General features: G+C 42.7%; 2 protein-coding genes across 5 annotated transcripts in view; both read left to right on the top strand.

Moving 5' to 3' along the window:
* Positions 1 to 2,043: 2,043 nt before the first annotated feature.
* Positions 2,044 to 17,818, top strand: FASTKD5 (FAST kinase domains 5). 2 transcript variants are annotated; one of them, XM_080931292.1, is made up of 2 exons: positions 2,044 to 2,121; positions 15,063 to 17,818. In XM_080931292.1, the coding sequence occupies exon 2, from the start codon at positions 15,225 to 15,227 to the stop codon at positions 17,511 to 17,513; it is 2,289 nt and encodes a 762-aa protein (XP_080787418.1). In that variant the 5' UTR covers positions 2,044 to 2,121; positions 15,063 to 15,224; the 3' UTR covers positions 17,514 to 17,818. The 2 variants fall into 2 exon arrangements, with proteins under 2 accessions (XP_080787418.1, XP_080787417.1); XM_080931291.1 differs by lacking the exon at positions 2,044 to 2,121 and adding an exon at positions 3,222 to 3,353.
* UBOX5 (U-box domain containing 5) overlaps positions 2,044 to 21,076 on the top strand; it is a 36,378-nt gene continuing 17,345 nt past the window's right edge. For 2 of the 3 annotated variants that reach the window (XM_080931296.1, XM_080931293.1), the window contains exon 1: positions 3,216 to 3,353. The gene's annotated coding sequence lies outside the window, so the exon portion shown is untranslated. Of the gene's footprint in view, positions 2,122 to 3,215; positions 3,354 to 21,076 lie in introns of those variants that run through there. The other variant, XM_080931294.1, reaches the window with a different exon arrangement.

Raw genomic sequence — 21,076 nt, 5'->3', positions numbered from 1 at the left:
ACTGCTGAGCCATCTCTCCAGCCCATAATCTAACCACCTCTAAAAAGTGGTTTATTTTCCCTTCACCTGACAAGTCTAGTAATAGGTTTCATGTATATTGGTTCTCTGTGGATCTAAGGCAATGGTTCATAATGTGTGGCTTTTGACCATGACCTTTTTCACAGGGGTTGTATATTGGATATCCTGCTCTCATATATTTGCATTATTATTCCTAACAGCAAAATTACAGTTATGAAGTAGCAATGAAAATAATTTTATTTTCACCACAACATGAGGAACTGTGTTAAGGGATCACAGCATTAGGAAGGTTGAGAACCACTGAGCTAGAGTCTAGATTGTTTCCCCTCCCACTCACTCACCCAACCTTGTCTCCTCTTTGCCACAGAGCACCACAGCTCTTTGCTAAGATTGATTTGCACCACTTCATCATGATATCTGGAAGTTTTTCTGAGGCTGGGTATGCTAGCATATATCTTTAATTCTAGTACTCAGGAGGCAGAGACAGGCAGATCTCTGCTGGAGGCCAGCCTGGTCTACATAGTGAGTTCCAGAACAGCTAAGGCTACACAGTGAGAGACACCTGTCTCAAAAACAAACAAATCAAACCAATTAAAAAATACAGATACTTTTTTTAAAAAAAAAGAAAAAAAAAAAAAACGGTTTTCTGGGGACTGGGGAAATGGCTCAATCAATAAAGTATCTGCCATACAGGTGTGTAAACCTGAGTTTGTATCCTCAGCACCAATATTAGAGCAGGCCCCGAGGCACAGTCTGTCTGTCGTCCCAGCACAGGAGCCATTAGGTGGATTCCTGGAGCCCCTTAATCACCCAGGCAGAACTGTGAGCTCTAGTTTCAGTGATAGACACCGTCTCAAAAAGTAAGGTGGAGAGTGACTGGTCGCCTGGTGTTGACCACTAGCTTCCATATGCACAAAACAAAAGAGTCCTAGAAGCACGCAATAATCTATCCTTTCCAGTCCTGTTGGCTAGAGGTGGGCTATAAGCTCCTCCCACTTCATGGGAGCTAGAAAACAGCATTTTTCGAAGAGAAACTGGACTGTCATGGCTGCCTAGGTGCGATCAAAGTTTGTCCCCTGGGGGTGGCACTTTTTACTCTGGGTTTGTGAGCTGGCTGTAATCAGGTAAGAAGTCCCCAGTCAGCTTAAGCCACTTTACCAATGGCCTGGGGGGCGGGGAGCACAAATATTCAAATGTTCACAACAAGGCAGATTGCCTTACATAGAACTCAGAAGCTGGGATGCTGGTCTCAAATCAGTCTGCCTCCCCACCAGTGCCTTGGTGAGAGTATGATGCCCCTCTTAGTTTTCCTTCAGAGCTTTTCAACAGGCCTGGAACCAGTGGCCTCTGCTATAGAGGACTTGGTAGAATCTTTCCCTCCCTCCCCCCTCCCCTTCCTCCCTCCCTCCCTCCCTTATCCCATCCCCCTTTCTTTCTTTCTTCTTCCTTCCTCCCTCCCTCCCTCCCTCCTTCCGTCCCTCCCTCCCTCTCTCTCTCTCTCTTTCTTTCTTTCTTTCTTTCTGACAGGTCTTTTTATATAGCCATGGTTGTCCTGGAACTATAATCGGGTTGGCTTCAAATTCATAAAGATTCATCTGCCTCTGCCTCTTTAGTTCTGGGATTAAAGATGCTCATCACCATGCCCGACTCTTGCATCCATTTTTTATCTATCCATTGCTAGTTCCTCTTCTGAAAGCATTTTCACTGTTAGAAATGCATCATTATCCCTTTGTATAGATGACAAACTAGGCTTGAAAAGTTTGCCTGACTTCTCCAAAGTCATAAAACCTAGATGGCAATCCTAGGATTCGAAACTGTGCCAATCACTTCTGTTAAATTACTTTCTAAGAGATCCATTCAGGATAATATTTTCCCCTCTACATGTACCAAGCAAGCTACCTCCCGAAATCAGAATCTAGAAAACATTCACGGAAAACGGTGATTGTAGTCTTTTGAGCCTCGGCAGCTCCGGTATCAACGCAAGCGGAAGGAGAGGGCCGCTGGCCGGAAGTGGGTTGTGGAGTGGTTGATTTGGAGTCTGTGTATTGACTTTCCTGGTGCGGCCAGGGACTGGAGTTAGGGCGCTGTCTTCTTAGGCTTCAGGTGAGTGGGCGGCTGGGGAGGAGGTGGCTCGGTTTGCTGCCTGCACTCTGGCTCCGCCAGGCCCGGGCCGCGCGCTTCGCCATCCTGGTTCTCCCGGGCCTGCTGCGCCAAGGCGGTGCTTCCCAGCCGGCTGGCTACCCTTGCGCCGCCTCAGAGCACCTCTTAGCACCTAGGGCCACCTTGTCACACCGGACTGCTGTGACTCTGGGCAAAAGTCTTCTTCGAACGGTGCTTTTGACGTCCTGTGAAGTGGAGATCGTGTCTGTACGTATCGCACAGGGCTGTTGTGATAGTCTACCCGGACCCTCTTTACATTCCAGTGTGCACGTGAAGCTCTTGCAACGTGATTTAGCGGGTCTAGGGCGAGGCCTGAGAGTCGGTGTTTCTGGCCAGCTTCTCGCCAGCGCTTTAAGCAGCGTTTGGTTTAGGGCTCAGGACAGGGTGAGACCATAGGACATAAACCTTTTCTTCATTTTAAGCAGTTTCTGGTTGTACAAGCCCAACTCCAGCCACTAGTGTTTCTCTCTTTCTCTCACCAGGTATAGGAAATAATTGCTCCTTTTCTGTTAAGATCATGACATCTTTGCTCTGACTCAGGAACTTTGGACAGGAGCTTTTATACTAGATACATTCATGAGTCTCCTCAGAGGCTTCATTGCTCACTCAGTGCAGGCATCTGGGCATTATTTCATCCTGTGGAGCTCATATCTAGGTACTCTAACGTCAGAGGAAACTGGTATTTTGTGCTCATGTTTTCTGCACTTTGCCCACACTGTGAGTACACAGAACAGTGCCTTTCTAGAACTAGGTTCTGAGGCTTACTGCCCTCAGTTGCCTCAGGATAGCCCTAGGGATTTAGTCCTGTTTGGTAGACCAAAATAAAATCTGAAGACTACTTACTATCTGTTTCATTCAGCTGAGAATTGTGCGGGACTGAAGTGCCTTGTGTCCTCTTTTATTGTTCTTTTTGGTCTCCAATGAAGCCTTGGCATTTTTCATGTAAATAAGTCAATTTTTTTCCTTTATTTTTATTGTATGTGTTTGGGCAGTTTGCATTTATGCCTGTCTGCACCATTTGTATGCAGTGCTGGGGGCTGCCAGAAGAGGGCGTTGGATCTCCTGGGACTTGAATTCAAGTTGATTGTGAGTCACAGCGAGGGCATTGGGAATCAAACCCTGATCCTCTGGAAGAGCAGCCAGTGCTCTTAAACACTGAACCATCTCTCCAGCCAGTAAGTCAACTTTTTTTTTCTTTTTTTCAAGACAGGGTTTCTCTGTATAGCTCTAGCTGTTCTGGAACTTGCCCTGTAGACCAGACTGGTCTTGAACTCACAGACATCCACCTACGTCTGCCTCCCAAGTGCTGGGATTAAAAACTAGCTCTGCCATCACCACCTCCACAATTCCTGCCATCAGGCTTTGTAAGACAACCGATAACCTTTATATAAAAGAATTCTGTCCAGCCATGATACTGCCCCCCCCCCAATCCAAGACAGGGTTCCTCAGTGTAGCCAGCACTGACTGTTCTAGACACGAGATCCGACAGCCTCTACCTCTGGAGTACTAGACTAAAGACATGCGAGACCTTCCCTGGCTGGTGGTGCACATTTTTTTTTTTAAAGATTTATTTATTTCATGTATATGAGTAGATTTGCAGCTGTCTTCAGACACTCCAGAAGAGAGCATCAGATCTCATTACAGATGGTTGCAAACCACTATGTGATTGCTGGGAATTGAACTCAGAACCTCTGGAAGAACAGTCAGTGCTCTTAACTGCTGAGCCATCACTCCAGTCTCGTGGTGCAGATTTTTTTTTTTTTATAGAATGCACATTTTAATATGTATTATAAGTCTCCTATGGGTGATTTAAAGTGTGTGTGGAGTGTGCTCAGGTTACATGTGAATACTGTGCTATTGGCACCTGGGAACTGTGAAGCACGTTTTTAATGCCAGCATTCAGGAGGTAAAGGAGGGGCATCTCTGAGTTTGAGGCCAGACAGGGCTATAGTACTATAAGACCCTGTACTCTCCCTACCCTTCTAAAAAGGGACTTCTGAAGTTTCTTACTTTAAAACCTTGCACACTGGGAAAAAGAGAAAAAAAAAAAAGGTTAAAAAGAAAAAAAAAAAAAAAAAACCCAAGTGTTTGGTTGCATGTGACTGGTACTATTGAGAATTTTCTTTTATGACTGTATGGGTGTTTACATTTATCTCCACCTGCTTGCGTTTTCTAAAGTGGAGAATGGGCATGGTGGTGTATGTCTAAGCACACAATTCAAGGCCTGCCTCTATGGCTAGGGTTAAGTTCTCCAACACAGGACAAATGGCTATCTGAGGTGCCTGTTTAACATATCAAAATGGAAATGGCTACCACATTCTCCCAGCATCTCTCAGTACCTGTTACAGAGTCCTCCTGGCTGGCAGACTCCTCCCCTTCCTACCCTAAACTTTCTAGTCCACAGGCTGAGTTTTCCCTCTTCTGGCTTCTTTGAATTCTACATAATTTCAACCATTTTGGCTACCAGCCCTTTACCCTTTTGCCTCTTGGTTACTACTCTTGGTTCCCACTCTCCCTTTTCACCCTTCCATATGGCTCAGTTTAGTCTGTTGGCCATGTTCATTCTGGAATCTTCCAGATGCCTCTAGTTGTTCCCTCCCTCATGTTTACAATAAAACTCCTCAACTATGCGTGCCCTCATCTTTTTATTTCACTCAGCTATGTAGTTTGAGGTCCTGTCTTTAAAAAAAGAAAAAAGAAGAGGAAAGGGAAAAAGAAGAGAGGTGGTTTGTGCTAGATATTATTCTGTTTTGGCTTAGTTCATGGACACTTATTTTGACCTATACACTTGTACACGTATACTTAACCATCCTAGACTATTGGTAGGCTCTGCTTCGGAGCAAAGACAGTAGGGAAGAAACAGCCTAGTTCATGTTCTCACTGATGCTTAGGGCCCTTACTGTCTGTTTCTAAGCCTTTATGGCTTTAAATTTTGGTAGATTCCCAGCATGAGACTTTAGCTCCTAGAAAAAGTTAGAGGCTAAGGCTTTAGTAAGCCTAGCATGTATGAGGCCTGAGTTTCATTACTAGCATTGCAAAAAAAGAAAAGAAAAGAAAAGACAGGAGAGATGACTTGGTGCTTAAAAGCATTGACTGGTCTTACTGAAGATCCAGGTTCAATCCCCAGCAGGTACTTCACAACGATCTAACTCCAGTTCCAGGGGATCTCTTAGAGACATACCTTTCGGCAGAACACCAATACACGTAAAAATAAATCTTAAAAATTTTGGGCTGGAGAGGTGGCTCAGTGGTTGAGAGCACTGACTGCTCTTCCAGAAGTCCTGAGTTCAAATCCCAGAAACCACATGGTGGCTCACAACCATCTGTAATGAGATCTGGTGCCCTCTTCTGGTGTATCTAAAGACAGCTACAGTGTATTTATATGTAATAAATAAATAAATCTTTAAAAAAAAAGACTATGAGATTCAGTAATTGGTAATTTGTATATGTTGAGTGTATTGTGTACTTAATTGGTTTACATTTATCATGGCTTACCTTTTCTGCCCAGTTATAACTTCTGAGCTATGGTTTAAAATGGCCTTGCTGAGGCATATGTCTGGAAGATAGAAAGGTAAGATTTCTGGCTTCTGTAATATCACATTCTTCTGGGTGGTTGAGCAGTACCTTTTGGGAATACCAACACTCTGAAACTGTACTGTGGGCTGTTAGGATCCACAAAGAGGAGGCAGAGAGTAGAATATGTGTAGAGAATTTACACTAGGAAGGGAGCTTTGTACAGTGACATCAGCTTGATCCTTTAATAAAGGAGCCAGGAATTAATTGAACATATCATAGTCTTCTCTTTCCCGCTTTCTTGTATGTGCTCTGGGAAACCTTGAGAAAAGAGGTCACTATTTTCTCTATGTGGTAGGTAGCACATGCTGCCTTTGCAACAGTCCTCCTCCCTACTGGCTTATGCTGCATCCTGTCCCCCCATCCCCCCATCTTTCTTTCTTTAAGCCCTGGCTAGCCAGGAGCTTCCTGTATAGACCAGGTGGACTTAAGCCCACGGAGATACCTGCCTCTATGGAATTAAAGATGTGTACCACTAGGTTTGGCCTTCCCCATCTCACCCTCCCACCCTGAGACAGGGTTTCTCTGTGTAGCCTTGGTTGTTCTGAAACTTACTCAGTAAAACAGAAAACTGGCTGGCCTCAAATTCATGCCTGACTCTGCCTCCCAAGTGTTGGGGCTAAAGGTGTATATCACCATGCCTGGCCAGGTTTGGCCTTTCCTTGTTTGTCTTGTTTTTGAGACTGGGTCTCATATATCCTAGCCTGGCTTCAAATTTAGTATGTAGTTAAGAATGGTCATGAACTCCTGCCTCCACCTCAAAAATGCTGGGAGTATGGGCATACAGCACCACACCTGTAGCACATGTATTTTGTAAATTTAATTTTTGTTTGTGATTTAAATAGTTCAATAGTGTTTATAACACTGTCAGCTTTTCCATTTCTTCCTCTATTTTAGTTCCCCAAAGTATTTTCAATCATCTGTTCTTTGGCATCTATTGGTTTATTTCTTTTTCTTTGGGGTTTGATTCAGTGTTATAGCAGCATGATTAAAAGACGTTTAGAGCAGCTGCTTTCATGTAACTTTCTATTGGTTGGGAGGGCTTCCTTCCTCCCTTCATGTGGTATTGGGAGTGAACTCAGGCCTCTGGTGGGCAGCAGACAACTACTGACTTACATGCATGGGTCCTTTTTACTGTTTTTATTTCTAGATTTATTGATGTGTATGAGAATTTTGCCTAAATGAATGCATATACATCACTTGCTTGCCCAGTGCCTATGGAAGTCAGAAGAGGGCATCAGATCCTTTGGAACTGGAATTATAGATGGTTGTGGGCTCCTTTGAGGGTACTGGAAGTTGAACTCTGGTCCTCAGAAAGAGCAGCCGGAGCTCTTTTTTTTTTCTTTAAGATTTATTTATTTATTATATGTAAATACACTGTCACTGTCTTCAGACACACCAAAAGAAGACATCAGATTCCATTACAGATGGTTGTGATCCACCATGTGGTTACTGGGATTTGAACTTAGGATCTCTGGAAGAGCAGTCAGTGCTCTTAACCACTGAGCCATCTCTCCAGCTCCAGCAAGAGCTCTTAACAACATTGTTGTTTTGAGGCTGGGTAAAACTTTGTCCCATTCCAGCTTCCTGAGAACCTGGGATTACAGGGATGAATGGCTTACAGCATATAGCCAGTGTTGCTCACCCCCTCCCCCCTCTCTGTGGTTTGATTTTGAGACTCATTCCTGTTTCCTGGGCTGCTCTTCAACACCTCCCACCCCCTCCACTCGCCAGTTCTGTCTTTGTCTTTTATACATACCTGTATATATTATGCATTCCACTGTGGATGACCAAGCATGACCTTTACCATATGGCAGGACTTTCATATGAGACTTCTGGCCTCCAAAGGTGAAAATTAACTGTCCCACATCAATAGTTTGCTCATAATTTTTAGTTGGTCATTATTCAGTGTTTATTTTAATAAAATCATGTAATCATTATTCACATAGGAATTGGGAGTATTAATTTCTGTGCATGTATGTGAGTGAGTGCTGTGTGTGAGTGTGCTTTCAAAGGCCAGGGCATTGCCTTCCTTGGAGCTACATTACAGATGTTTCTAAGTGGAACTGACTCAGCCTTTGGAAAAGCAGGAAGTTTACTTAGTTGTGGAGACATCTGTTCAGCCTCTCTCAGACCCTCCCCCTTCTTTTTAATTTTTTCTTAAATTGAAAACAAGATCTCAGTATAACCCATGCTGGCATCAAACTCATGATGTTTCTGCTTCCGTCTCTTTAGTGCTGGGATTGTAAGCACTACATCCCCTGTAGTGTATATGTGTACACCTAGCAGTAGTTTTTGTTAATGTGATTATTGGCTTATTTGCCAGTTTGTCCATCCCTAGATTATCTATTAGAAGTTTGTCAGTCTTGTTATTTTGGAAAAGGTTTCTCTGTTTAGTTTAAGCTAGCCTTAAACATGGGTTGATCCTCCTGCCCCAGTCTCAAAAGTATTGAGGTTAGAGGTATATATAGGTAAGTACCACCTCAACTAATTTAAAATCAGCTCACCCTCCCTCTCAAGACAGGGGTCTCATCACACAGCACCGGCTAGTCTAGAATTTGCTGTGTAGACTAGGCTGGCTTCAGATTCACATTGATCTACCTGCCTCTACCTCACCAGTACATTAGAGGCATATTGAAACTTTTCATTTTTCTTTTGTAAAATTTAGATTTATTATATTTACACATGTAAGTGTTTTGCCCGTGTATACATAGCATGTGCATGTCTGGTGAACTCATCATTCAGAAAAGGGTATCATCCCCTGGAACTAGAGTTGTTAGCTATGTGGCTGCTGGGAAATGAACTAGGGTCCTTTGCAAGAGCAAGTGCTCTTAGCCACTGAGCCATCTTTCCAGCCCCTAAACCTGTTTGTTTGTTGATTTTTGGCTTTTTAAGACTGGGTTATCCTGAAACTTACTCTGTAAACCAGCCTGGTCTTGAACTCAAAGATTGCCTCTGCCTCCCAAGTTCAGGGTTTAAAGGTGTGCTCCACCTTTACTCTTTCTTAGACTTATTTTATTTCATGTGTCTACACATTTTGCCTGCATGTATATCTGTGTACCGTGTTACACAGAGCTGAGAAGAGAAACTGGAATTGCAGATAGAAATGCAAGCTACTATGTGAATGCTGGGAATCAACTCAGGTCTGCATCGATGAGCTCTCTCTCTCTCTAGTCCCTCAACCCCTAAAACTTTAATTTTTCCATCTCATACACCTGCCAACTTTGGTTGTGGTGCTCTTTATTTTGATTATAGCATATCCTGGAAATCCATTCTTTCTATAGATGTCAGTTCTTCTCCTTACTCTTTGTATAAGTAGGAAGACTTGACTATAGCAATACCTAGAATACTACATTAGGTAGGCAGGAGATGCTCTTAAGCTGACCCCGGTATTGATATCCTAACTCCTGGCAGGCGGAAAATGTGGAAGAAGTAGCTTCTTCAGCCCTTACCCTCAAGTCTGGAACTGAGCTTCCTGAATTGTGTTGCTATCTTTCTGTCTACCAGTAGTGTGGCCTTTGTAGTCTTTGAAATCAAGCTCCACTCAGCCCATTGGCTCTGTACCATATGAAAGATTTCTTTTTTTCCTTGTGAGAAATTTCTTTATCTTGTAAAGTCTCTTCCCTCATAACTGATACAGAAATAATAAACCTACCTTACAGAAGGGTTGTTAGAATGAGACTTAAGGCAGGGTGTGGTGGTGCACACCTTTAATTCCTGAGCTAGGAAGACAGAAGCAGTTGGATCTCTCCAAGTTTTAGACCTGTTAGGGCTATATAGTGGGACCCTGTCTCAAAAGACTAAGGGAGGAGTTGGGGTCAAGTTGGTACATAATAGTTCATTTAGGACTCTGAGCCTTGAATGGACACTAAGCAAAGGAGAGGAAGGAACAAGAGAGGGCAGTATTGGGGAGAAAGGATTGTCTGTTGTCTCGTGTAGAATCTAGACTATACACAAAAGTAGAGGTGGTAGCTCAGTGGGTTAAGTGCTTGACCCATAAGCCTGAGGGCCAAGTTTGTATCCCTAGAACCTTCACAATAAACCTGGATATGATGTGTCATGTGTCTTTAGTCCTAGCTCTTCTGGGAGGTGGAGGCAGGAGGATCTCCGGGCTCATTGGCCAGTTTGTCCTTCAAGTTCAGTGACAGACCCTGTCTCAAAATAAAGTGGTGAGCCACAGAGGAGGATGATTCCATGTGTGTACATCGCACACAGTAGTAAAGCAGAAGGGGAAAGAGGACAATGGAGGGGTGAATATGAGCAGTGTACAATGACGCCCATGTGTGAACATGGTATAAATAAAACCCTTTATTTTGGGCCATTGAAATGGCATAAATAAAGGCACTTGTCATCAGTCCTGGCAACTTGAGTTCAATCTTTAGGACCCATGTGGGGGAAGAACAAAGCCAGTTCCTGTGTGTTGTCTCCTGATCCTCACACATGTGCTATGGCATGATGTGTATCTCCACATTCACACACAGACACATATACATTAAGTAAATAATTGTAAAAGTCATTACTTAAAAAAATTTAAAACCCATTGTTCTAACACAAATTTTAATTAGGAAAAGAAAAATACAGCATCTTCCATCTCAGAACTTAATCTGCCTATTTGTTTTCTTTTGAAGCAGGGTCTCAGGTAGCTTCAGCCTTCTATTTATTTTCTGTTTGTAGGTGTTTTGTTTGTATGTGTTTTTGTGTACCATGTGTCTATAGAGGCCAGAAGAGGGTTGGCTTCCCCAGGACTGGGAATATAGATGGTCATAAGCCACCATGTGCTGAAGATTTGAACCTCAAATCCTCTGGAAGTGTGGCCAGTGTTCTTAGCCAGTAGCATCTCTCCAGCACAGCTTTCTTTTTTTAAGGTAAAGTCTCAGCATGAAGTCATAAACCTGAACTATGTGGATATGTTTGCTTCAACTCATAGAGCTCCTCTGCCTCTGCCTCCTGAGAGCAGATAGTGTACCAGTGTGTGTCGCCATGTCCAGCTATAGAAGTGATTTTCTTTACTTTCTTTCTCATTTTTCTTTTTCTTTTTCTTTTCTTTTCTTTCTTTCTTTCTTTTTTTTTTTTTTTAGACAAGGTCTTTTTATATAGCTCTGGCTGGCCTAGAATTCTGTGTCAACCAGGCTGGTCTCAAACTCACAGAGACCCACCTGTCTCTGCTACCCAAGTGCTGAGATTAAAGGTATGCACCATCATGCCTGGTTTATAAAGGTAATTTTAAAAAATGTTTTTAGATTATTACTTTTATGTGTATAAATGTTTTGCCTGAATGAAAGTGTATGTACTGTATACATGCCTAGTACCCACAGAAGCCAGAAGAGGGCATAACTTTCCTGGAACTAGAGTTACAATTGGTTGTGAGCCACCATGTTTGTGTTGAAAACTGAACCTGGGTCCCCTGTAAGAGCAGCAAATGCTCTTAACTACTGAGATGTGTCTATGACATTTAGAGATGATTTTTTAAAAATTATTGTTTATAGGCCTAGGAATACAGCTCACTTGGCAAAGTACTTGCTTGGATGAAGAGGCTCTGGGTCCAGTTTCCAGTTCCCCATGAAGCAGGGGTGGTAGCACATACCTGTAATTCAAGCTGGAGGAATAGGAGGCAGGAGGCTCAAGACGGTCAAGGCCACCTTCAACTACCTCGTGAATTTGATACTAACCTGGACTACATACCCATTCTCAAAAAACAAAAACAGACAAAAGCCCTAAAAAACAAGAAGACAAAAGCAAACAAGCAAAGCCACCTAAAAATGACCATCTGTAAACTAGATATAACGGCACATGCCACATTAGGGGTGGAGGCAGGAAGATCATGAACTCAAAGCCTGTGTAGATTTTATGAAACTGCCTGAAAAAAGCAAATACAGACAAAAATGACTACAGAGGTAATTTAAAAGTAAATGGAGGATTTGTTGTTAATTGATATACTCTTTCATATTGATAGTTTTAATCACAACTAACTAGTGGTCTGTAACATGGGACTGTACTTTTTCCATGAAGAGCTAACTAAAAAACACTGTTTTACAGTCATATCATACCTGAGATAGGTACTCAGTTCTTGTGTTGGGAAAGCCAACACAGACATTAGATATTTCCAGATAAAATGTACTTACAAAACCAGGTACAGGGCTCAATTTGGGCCCCAGGATGTAGTTTGTGACCACCTGAACAATTGGGGCTAGGCAGGTAAAATACCAGGTGTAGCACCAGGCATGGTGGTCACCTTTTCATCCCAGCATTGGGGAGGTAGAGGCAGATGGATCTATGAGTCCATGCAAAATTCAGCCTAGTCTACCTAGTGAATGCCAGGGCCACATAGTGAGATTCTGTGTCATAGAAAGGAACTTAGTGTATAAAGGTTTACTGTGAAATTGGAACATTTCCTATAACCCAGAGGAAGAAGCTTGGTAAATAGAACAAAGCCTTTTGGCCTGCATGCAGTCATGGCTCTTTATGGACTCTGGAAAGAAGAGGCCAAAAGTGGAGTTAGAAAGACACTTCAGGGGCTGGAGAGATGGCTCAGCAGTTAAGAACACAGGCTGCTCATCCAGAGGTCCTGAGTTCAATTCCCAGCAACCACATGGTGGCTCACAACCATCTGTAATGGGATCTGATGCCTTCTTCTCATTAAATAAGTAAATCTTTAAAAAACAAAACAAAACAAACCCCCCCCCCCCAATAAAAACGAGACCTTTCAGAAGATCACTCATGGGTATTTTGCAGTAACAACCTTCTATGGTCCATTGATTGGCCACTCATCTCCTTGGGGTTGGCAAGTAAGTAATGGGGGGAAAGAATGAGCAATGAAGAAAAACTAGGGTATGGAGAGATGTCTGTGGTTAAGAGTACTTGTTACTCTTACAGAGAACACACTTGGGTTCCTAGTACCCATGTGGTGGCTAACATGTGATACTCTAGTTCCAGAGGGTCCAACACCTTGGCTCCATGTTACTGCACACACATGATGCCTCGATATACAGGTAGGCAAAACAGCCATGTAACATAAAATAAAAAAAATAATTTTTTTGCTGTTGTTTTGTTTTGTTCATTTTTGAAACAAGGCCTCACTATCTAGACCAGGCTGTCCTAGAACTCACTATCTAGACCAGGCTGTCCTAGAACTCACTATCTAGACCAGGCTGTCCTAGAACTCACTATCTAGACCAGGCTGTCCTAGAACTCACTATCTAGACCAGGCTGACAATAAACTCTGCTTCCTGAGTGCTGGGATTAAAGTCATATGCCTTCACATTTGGTAGAAAAATAAATACATCCTTTTTTTAAAAGAGGAGGAGGAATATGGGAGAGCCATTTTCATGGACTGCTCATTCTTTTCCATGGGAGGAAAGTGGGAATGGTATTGCTTCCAGCCAGGTGAGGACGTGATTAGTCCCTGGCTCTGGCATCCTCTCCACTCTCCCTCATCCAGGGGAGATGTGCTGTTCCTGGGCCTGTTAGCAGACAGTCATGTGAGCTGGTGTTGCTTGTCCATTGAAGACAGGGTTGAGTAGACTTTTCTCTACCTGTGTGTGCATCAGCAATAAACTAGCTTCTGAACTTTGCTTCCCACTCACCACTACCACATAAAATGTTCTGAGTGTTTGTCCCAGCTCCTGATGACCTGCACTAGTGATCCAAACTCTGTTCGTAGTGTCTGGAAGTTGGATGTGGTGGCACCCACCTGTAACCCCAGCATTTTTTAAAGTAGATGAATGTCATGAATATAAGGCCAGCCTAAGCTGCACACACCAAAAAAAAAAAAAAAAAAAAAACCTCAGAAACAAAGCAGTCTAAAAAGGACAGTTGGGTCAGCATTTTCTAAGAGGATTAGCATTGAAAAGGGCAGGGTTCTGTAGTTCAGTTTGCACTGTAAGAACTGGGAAGGTTACTGTGGCTATAATGAATTAAAGCTTACATTCATTTTAAAACACTCGAGGGGTCAGGAGAGATGGTTCGGCCTTCTGAATAGCTGAGATAGTCCTTCACGCCAGCATTAAAAGTTCCTTTCCAAAGGCAGCACCTGGCTTTTAATTTCTCCTGTGCTTTATTTTTATATCCTCTAAAATGAAAGTTTTCATTATTTACATTTGTTGGCCATTCTAATTTCTGATTCTTCCTACTGTAGAGAGTCATTTCAGAGTTCGGTATCTGCTGCCTAGTTCCATCCTTTACACGTCTACTCTTGCGTTACCCTTCCCAAACCTCCCATGCTTTTCATTTAACCTAAGCCAGGTGTGATGATGTGTATCTTTAATCTCAGCCCTTGGAAGACAGAAACAGGAGGATCTCTGTGAGTTTGAGGCCAGCCTGGTCTACAGAGTGAATTCTATAGGGGCCAGCCAGTGCTACACAGTGAGACCCTGTTTCAAAGTAAAAAAAAGACCTAGATGAATCACTAAATGCCTGTTGTGAGCTGGAAAGACAGCTCAGCAATTAAATGCACTAGCTGCTCTTCCAGGGGTCCTGGGTTCAATTCCCACTGCCCACTGGTTTATAATTGTAGTCCCATTGGATCTGATGCCCTTTTCTGGTGTGCAAAACACTCATACACATTAGATAAATAAATTCATATATATGCAAATATATTAATGAATAGGGAAAAAAGCTTTAAAAAATATATTTCCTGCACTTTCAGAGAACCTGAACTTAGTTTTTAGCACCCAAGTCCTATAGCTCTCAACTCCAGCTCAGGGGATCCAACACCCTCTTCAGACCTTCTCAGACACCAGTCACACAATTGGTACACATGCAGACAGAACATCTGTATACATGAAATAAAAATTTTAAAAATTTAAAAGTAAATCCTACTTTTTCTTTATACTGTTAACATGGCAGCTTTTATCAATTGCTTGTATTCTCCAGGGACTATTGCGTGTTGATAGTAAAGAAATGAGTTGCCCACTTTTTACCCCCAGCTTTCTTTTGGAAATCTGTCCTTCTCAACAAGGAAATGAATCTATATCAAGCAGCAGTCTAGAAATCACCTAATGGTGTCTTGGGTTCAAGGTTTTCTTGTTGGCATTGCACCCAGTCTGTCCTTTACGCTCAATGGCTTGTGCTCTGGGCATTCACTAACACTGAACATACTTGCATGGACAATAAGTAGTACAGTTTGCATCTTTCTCTGTTTTGTCTTTTGAGACAGGGCTTCACAAGATAGTCTCAGCATAGATCCTGTTGCCTCTACCTCATAAGTACTGGATTTAAAGGGTTGTGTCACCACATCCGGCTGCACCTAATTCTTATAATGTGTACATCTTGTATTATAGATAGAACTCATTCTTCATCTACCCTTTTTTCAGTATCTGGCACCAATACTGGCCCCATCATTTGTGGCCCATGGCTCTTGTGGTTTGCCGAAGAGTTACAGGCAGTTTCTGTGGAACATCTCTAATGAAGCGCCATAAAAACAAGAACGTGTGACTTTTTCTCTGACTGCCAAAAAGATCAACACAGACTCCAGAATGTCAGCCACTCTCAAGCTATTAAAACTTTTAAAATACAAAGCATCATGTAATCCTTACCATGTAGCCCAAAGCATGGCATATTGGCATATGGAAAACATCACACAACATGGGGGACAGAATCTTCCTAAATACAATAGCTCCTGCCATCTTGCCAGAAAAGTTAAGAACATTGGTGATACCACCCTGTCTCAGAGAGCCTTCACAGCCAGCAGTGCCCACCTGGGTTTGGAATTCAACAAAGCGTCTACCCTTAAGGCCAATGAATTGCATTCAAACTCACCAAATCCCAGAAGAGGGGAAGAGGATGTAGAGGTCTTTGATTCCTTCGAAGGGACCCGAGTTTTCTTAACACTAAGGCCAGAATACCAGCTTCACAGCTACAGCAGAAGTGAGACTCGCCAACCCTTATCTGCTTCAGAAGGTGAATTAATTTTGCACAAAGTCACATTTTACGGAAATAAACTCCAGCCAGAAGTCATAACTAATTATTTTTGTAAGCTCAGCTCTTTGCCAGCAGAACAGAACTCTGTTTTGCTGTCCAGCAACAGCTTTGCTTTGCTCTGCCAGCTGAGTGTGAAAAGCATACAGCTCTTTACCACCTCAGATCTGATCAGTATTTTGAAAGCCTTTGTTGACTTAAGAATCCCCTTCTCCGCTCTGATGCTAGATGTATATGAAACCAGATTTTGCCATCAGGTATGGAAGATGAATCTGGATCAGCTTCTCCTAGTAGCTGATCTTTGGCGGAACTTAGGCCGTAGAGTGCCTCGTTTTTTAAAAATATTTTTTAGTTACCTTAATTTACACTGGAGAGAGCTATCTTTGTCTCAGCTGATTCACTTAATTTATATTATAGGTGAAAATCGTCAAGTACCACAGGACCTGATGCAAAAACTAGAATCCTTGATCCTTAAGTATATAGATTCAGTCAATGTAGAGGAAGTTGGTACCATCTGTTTGGGTTTTTTTAAGTCAAGTAGTGGTCTCTCTGAATTTGTCATGCGGAAAATTGGAGATCTAGCTTGTGCTAACATGCCAAATCTGAGTAGCCACACCTTAGTTCATATTCTTAAAATGTTCCGCTTCACTCATGTAGATCATGTAAATTTCATGAGGCAGTTTGGAGAAATTGCTCCCCAGAGAATTCCTTCCTTGGGGGTTCAGGGTGTTATGCACCTCACTCTTGCCTGCTCAGCCTTACGCATCCTGGATGAGAGAGTAATGAATGCAGTAGCTGCCTCTTTGCCTCCTAGGGTAGCACACTGTCGAAGTAAAGATGTTGCCAAATTTTTGTGGTCATTTGGAACTCTGAATTATAAACCACCAAACACAGAAGAATTTTATTCCAGTCTACTAAATGAAATCCACAGAAAGATGCCTGAATTCAACAAGTACCCAGAGCACCTTCTCACCTGCCTCATTGGCTTGGCATTTTCTGAATACTTTCCAGCTGAGCTTATAAATGTTGCTCTGAGCCCAGGTTTTGTCAAGATAGCTCAAGAGAGAAGTAAGTTTGAACTCACTAAGGAACTGTTTACTCTTGATGGTACAGTTGCCATTGAGTGTCCAGATTACAAGGGTAATCGTCTTAATCCTCACCTTCAGCAACAAGCATCTGCAAATCTGTGGAATTTAGCAAGCAAGGATATGAGGTCAAAGCCTGAATTCCTAGAAACTCTCTATTTACTTGAGACCATGTTGGGTGGCCCCCAGTACATCAAGCATCATATGATTTTGCCTCATACCCGATCTTCTGACTTAGAGGTTCAGCTTGATGCTAACATGAAGCCATTACCGTTTAATAGTGAAGCAACACCAACTGATGATGTAACCCGATTACAGTTTAAGCAAGTGGGAGTCAGCCTTACAGATGATTTGATGAGTCAGTTGCTAAAGGGAAAAGCCAAGAAGTACTTCCAGGGGGAAATTGAGTTAGATACTGGCCGGCCACCCATGGAGTTAAGAAAGGAGACAACTGTGCCCTTGGTGGACTCTGATTGCAATGGGACAGATAGACTGGGGGATGTGGGGATGGTTGACTTGTGCCCTCTCACCCCCGTGCAGCCCCCACTAGTGAAGCTAGCAATCCAGTTCACAAACAGGAACCAATACTGCTATGGTTCCAGGGATCTACTTGGATTGCACAATATGAAGAGGAGGCAGCTGGTTCAAATTGGGTACCGAGTGGTAGAATTACCCCACTGGGAATGGCTTCCACTACTAAAAAGAACTCGCTTAGAGAAACTAGCATACCTCCATGAGAAAGTGTTCACCTCTGCTCTCTGAAATGGTACTCATGGGCATTTATCCTCATAAAAGGAATGGGTGCACGCCCTACACCTGTAAGTTGAGCATCCTCAACCAAAAACTCAAAGTCAAATGTTCTAAACTCTGGAACTGAGTACTAACATCTCAGATCAGAGATATTCAAGTGGTAGTCTATGCATATATTTAAATCTCAAACACCTCTAGTCTCTAATATTTGATACAGGGATCCTCAACCTGTCTCCCAAGTAATTATAAAAGCCAGAGTGTAGGTGGGTCATAAAACCATCTATTGAGTAGCCATGTGTGTTGTACTCTTTTCTGTTGCAGAGCCGATAGCAATCGTATGTTACTACAGGTTGTGTGTTACCTATGGTTATACTCTAGTTGTAGGTTTTGCTTAGAATAAATAAGCATCTTCAAAATGACGTTGATCTTCAAAGTCTTACTGCACTTTTTTCTGTAGATAAAACTGTTCACATGTGCCTTGTACGGTGAGTGCCTCTGACACACTAAGCCTGTCACTTGCCTGCACACAGCATCAAGTTACAGGTGTCTTTTGGACCCACACCTGTGTTTAATCCTCTTGTACCGGTGGCCAATAGCTAGGAGAGCTGCCTTTCATTTTAACTAGCTCTGAAAAAGGTTTTGAGTCACATTTTTTTCTTGGATGGACAGGTAACTCAACTTAGAGATTATAAGAAATACAAGAAAGCTAAAGTGTCCAATTTCTAAAATTGCTCACTGCACTGGTGTTCCTCTTACTCTTTAAGGTTAAATGCTTTTCCAGTATTTGACAGGTAATCCCCACCTCCCCGGTAACCTGTTTGAACCTACTCTTTAAAATATATGTATCTTCCAGAATTACTTCTATTATGTTCTTGTGAAACTCAGAGTCAGATTGTATAACTCAGCTATGACAACTTCTTTATAGGCCCCAAATGGGTACTCAGATGCTCAGAGTGTCATGGTCACCCCATTCTCTTCCAAAGTAGCTCTTTGTACTTCCTCGCCTCTACATTTTGGATCTCAACAACAGAATGTCAGCTTGTTTGCTTCAAGCTCTGGGGCACAGTCAGCTACCTTTTAGAAAAGATAATTCCTCCCATTTGCCCATTGTCCACTTTGGTATTCAAAGTCCTATGTTCTGGGAAATCCCTCAGCCTTGGGTAGACCAGTACCTAGTAGATAATTCCTCTTGACTTTTCCCTTCCTGAGCCTGAGCACAGAAGAAAAAATGTGTCCCTCCTCAGAGTGTAGCTGAGGATGCGCAGTCCTTTCTTACATCTCTGAGACCTGAGGAGTTCCAGTCAGTGTTTAATTACTTACCTCAACTTCAAATACAAAAAAGGAAAAAAAATCTCCAACAAAACTGTCCACTGTAGTCAGATTTTAACATCTGTGTGCCCGCCATAACTTTCCAAACTGTGCGTTCCTAGAGGGCATCTAACCCAAATCTATGGATTTGAGGCAGATATTCAACACTGAGCCTATCTCTCCAATTCCTAACTTTTGAGGTGGCCTCACTGCTGGCCAGCTTGGCCTTGAACTCTAAAGTGCTTCAGCTTCCCAAGTTGTCCTTCAACCTCCACACGTGTTGGTGTGCTGTGGGACTGCGTGTAAGTATTTTAAAGTCGGTAACAGCGGTAGTAGAGCATACCTGTAATACTAGCAATTGGTAGGTGAAGCAGGGGGATTGCCTTATGTTCCAGGCCAGTCTGAGCGGCACAATAACACTGTCTTCAAAAAAAAGCAAAATAATAAACCCAGCCAATTTCATAGAAGCTTTGAGGATTTTTTCAGTGTACTCAGTAACACATGGGACATAGTTTGTTTTCCTTGTTTCTCTTTTGAATAATATTTCTCCCTCAAAAAAATTAAGAGGGAGAAAAATTCAAAGGGAAGCCTGAAAGTGGAGGCTTTCTCTCCGAACAGTTTGTACCGCAGTGTACATCTTTGCTGTCTTCTAGCCCCTTCTATAGAACAGAGAGGGTGCTTGAGGACTTTTCAGCCAGAAGAAAGAGGGGCCCTTTGAAGGGTGAATTGCTTCTAAGTGGTTCAGAATTGCCTTTGTCATCTAGGAAGTTAATGGAAAACCTCCTTAATGTCATTTTTCTCCTTTGTTATAAGTCTTCTATGACTTACCTATGACCAGTAGCTTTCAGACTCATAGGGTTTTTTTTTGGGGGGGGGTGAGGGAGGTGAGACAGGCTGTCATATAGACAGGTTGTCTAGGCTGGCTTTGAACAATTATAGCCAGGGCTGATTTTCAAGTACTGATATTCCCGTCTTCACCTTTTGAGTACTGGGATTACAGGTGCGCATCACCACTGCAGGTTTATGTGGGGGAAAGGGCTTTTGTATATGCTAGGCAAGGACACCTCAAATGGAGCTACACCACCAACCTGAGAATTTGAAGAACTGTTTTGGCATGTGTAGGAGTATGTGGGGATGTGTGGGGTTATTGTTTGTTGGACACAGACGTTGTAAGTGGTAGGCTACCCACTTACAACTGAGTTATATTCCCAGTGCTTTGTGTGTTTGTCTACATGTACATATGTAGATGGATGCACATGTAGGTGTATGTGGAGACCAGAAGGGTTCAATCACTCGCTTTTAGTTTTCAAGGCAGCATCTCTCACTGAACCTGGAGCTCACCAGTTTTTTAGACTAGCTAGCCAGCAAGTCCCAAGATACCTCCTGTATCCACTAACTCAGCATAAGGGTGGTTACAGGTACACACAGTCACACATGGCTTTTTATGTGCAAACTAGAAAGCTGAACTCACTTTACCAACTAAGCAACTTCTCAGCCCATTGTCTGATTTACCACAACCCTTAGGAAGAAGTCACATTCACAAACAATAATTAATGAGTTGTGCGGTTTAAAATTATTTTAATCATTACTGTACTGCATATATCGTGTATATGTGTGTGTGTGTGTGAGTTTGGATGTGCACCTACCGCAGTGCACATGTAGAGGTCAGAGAAAAACTTTTGGGAGTCAGTTCAGGTTATAAGACTTGCATAGCAAGTACTTTTACCCACTGGGACACCTCACCAGCCTGTGTGTTTGTTGGTTTGAAGCGGGGTCCTATGTAACCACAGGACTCTTTGTGCAGACAAATCGGATCTTTGACTCTTGATCCTCCTGTCTGTCTCTCCAGTGCTAGGATCATAGGCATGTACCACCACGTTCAGTTTATGGCAGTGCTAGTAATCAAACCCAGGTCTTCATACATGTGAGGCCAGCACTCTACCAACTGAGCCACATTCCCTAGCCCAAGTCTGCATATCTGCACACACAGGTACACACACATAGCCATATCTGAAACAAGTTTCACAAAACTGTTCGCCCCTGTATGTTGCACATTCTGGTGTTTCATTTTTAAACTACTTAAAAAGAAACTCTAGTGTGGTGGCATGCATGTGTAATCCTAGCACTAAGGAAGTTTCAGAAGGAGAAAGCCATAAAATTGAGGCCTGCCTGGACTATAGAGGGAGGGGGACCTGTGTAAATTGTGCAGCACACTGGTTGTGACTCAGTGAGCATTGTTCTTGGTTCTTGTTTACTTTTTGTTTTGG

This window comes from Micromys minutus (genome assembly GCF_963924665.1).
Source record: "Micromys minutus genome assembly, chromosome: 17".
Taxonomy (NCBI): Eukaryota; Metazoa; Chordata; class Mammalia; order Rodentia; family Muridae; genus Micromys; species Micromys minutus.
The sequence above is the reverse complement of the archived record's forward strand: the minus strand, read 5'-3'. Positions and strand labels throughout refer to the sequence as shown.

Excerpts from the sequence above, each read along its gene's own strand:
- FASTKD5 (XM_080931292.1), top strand. The coding sequence starts at position 15,225 with ATGTCAGCCACTCTCAAGCTATTAAAACTTTTAAAATACAAAGCATCA.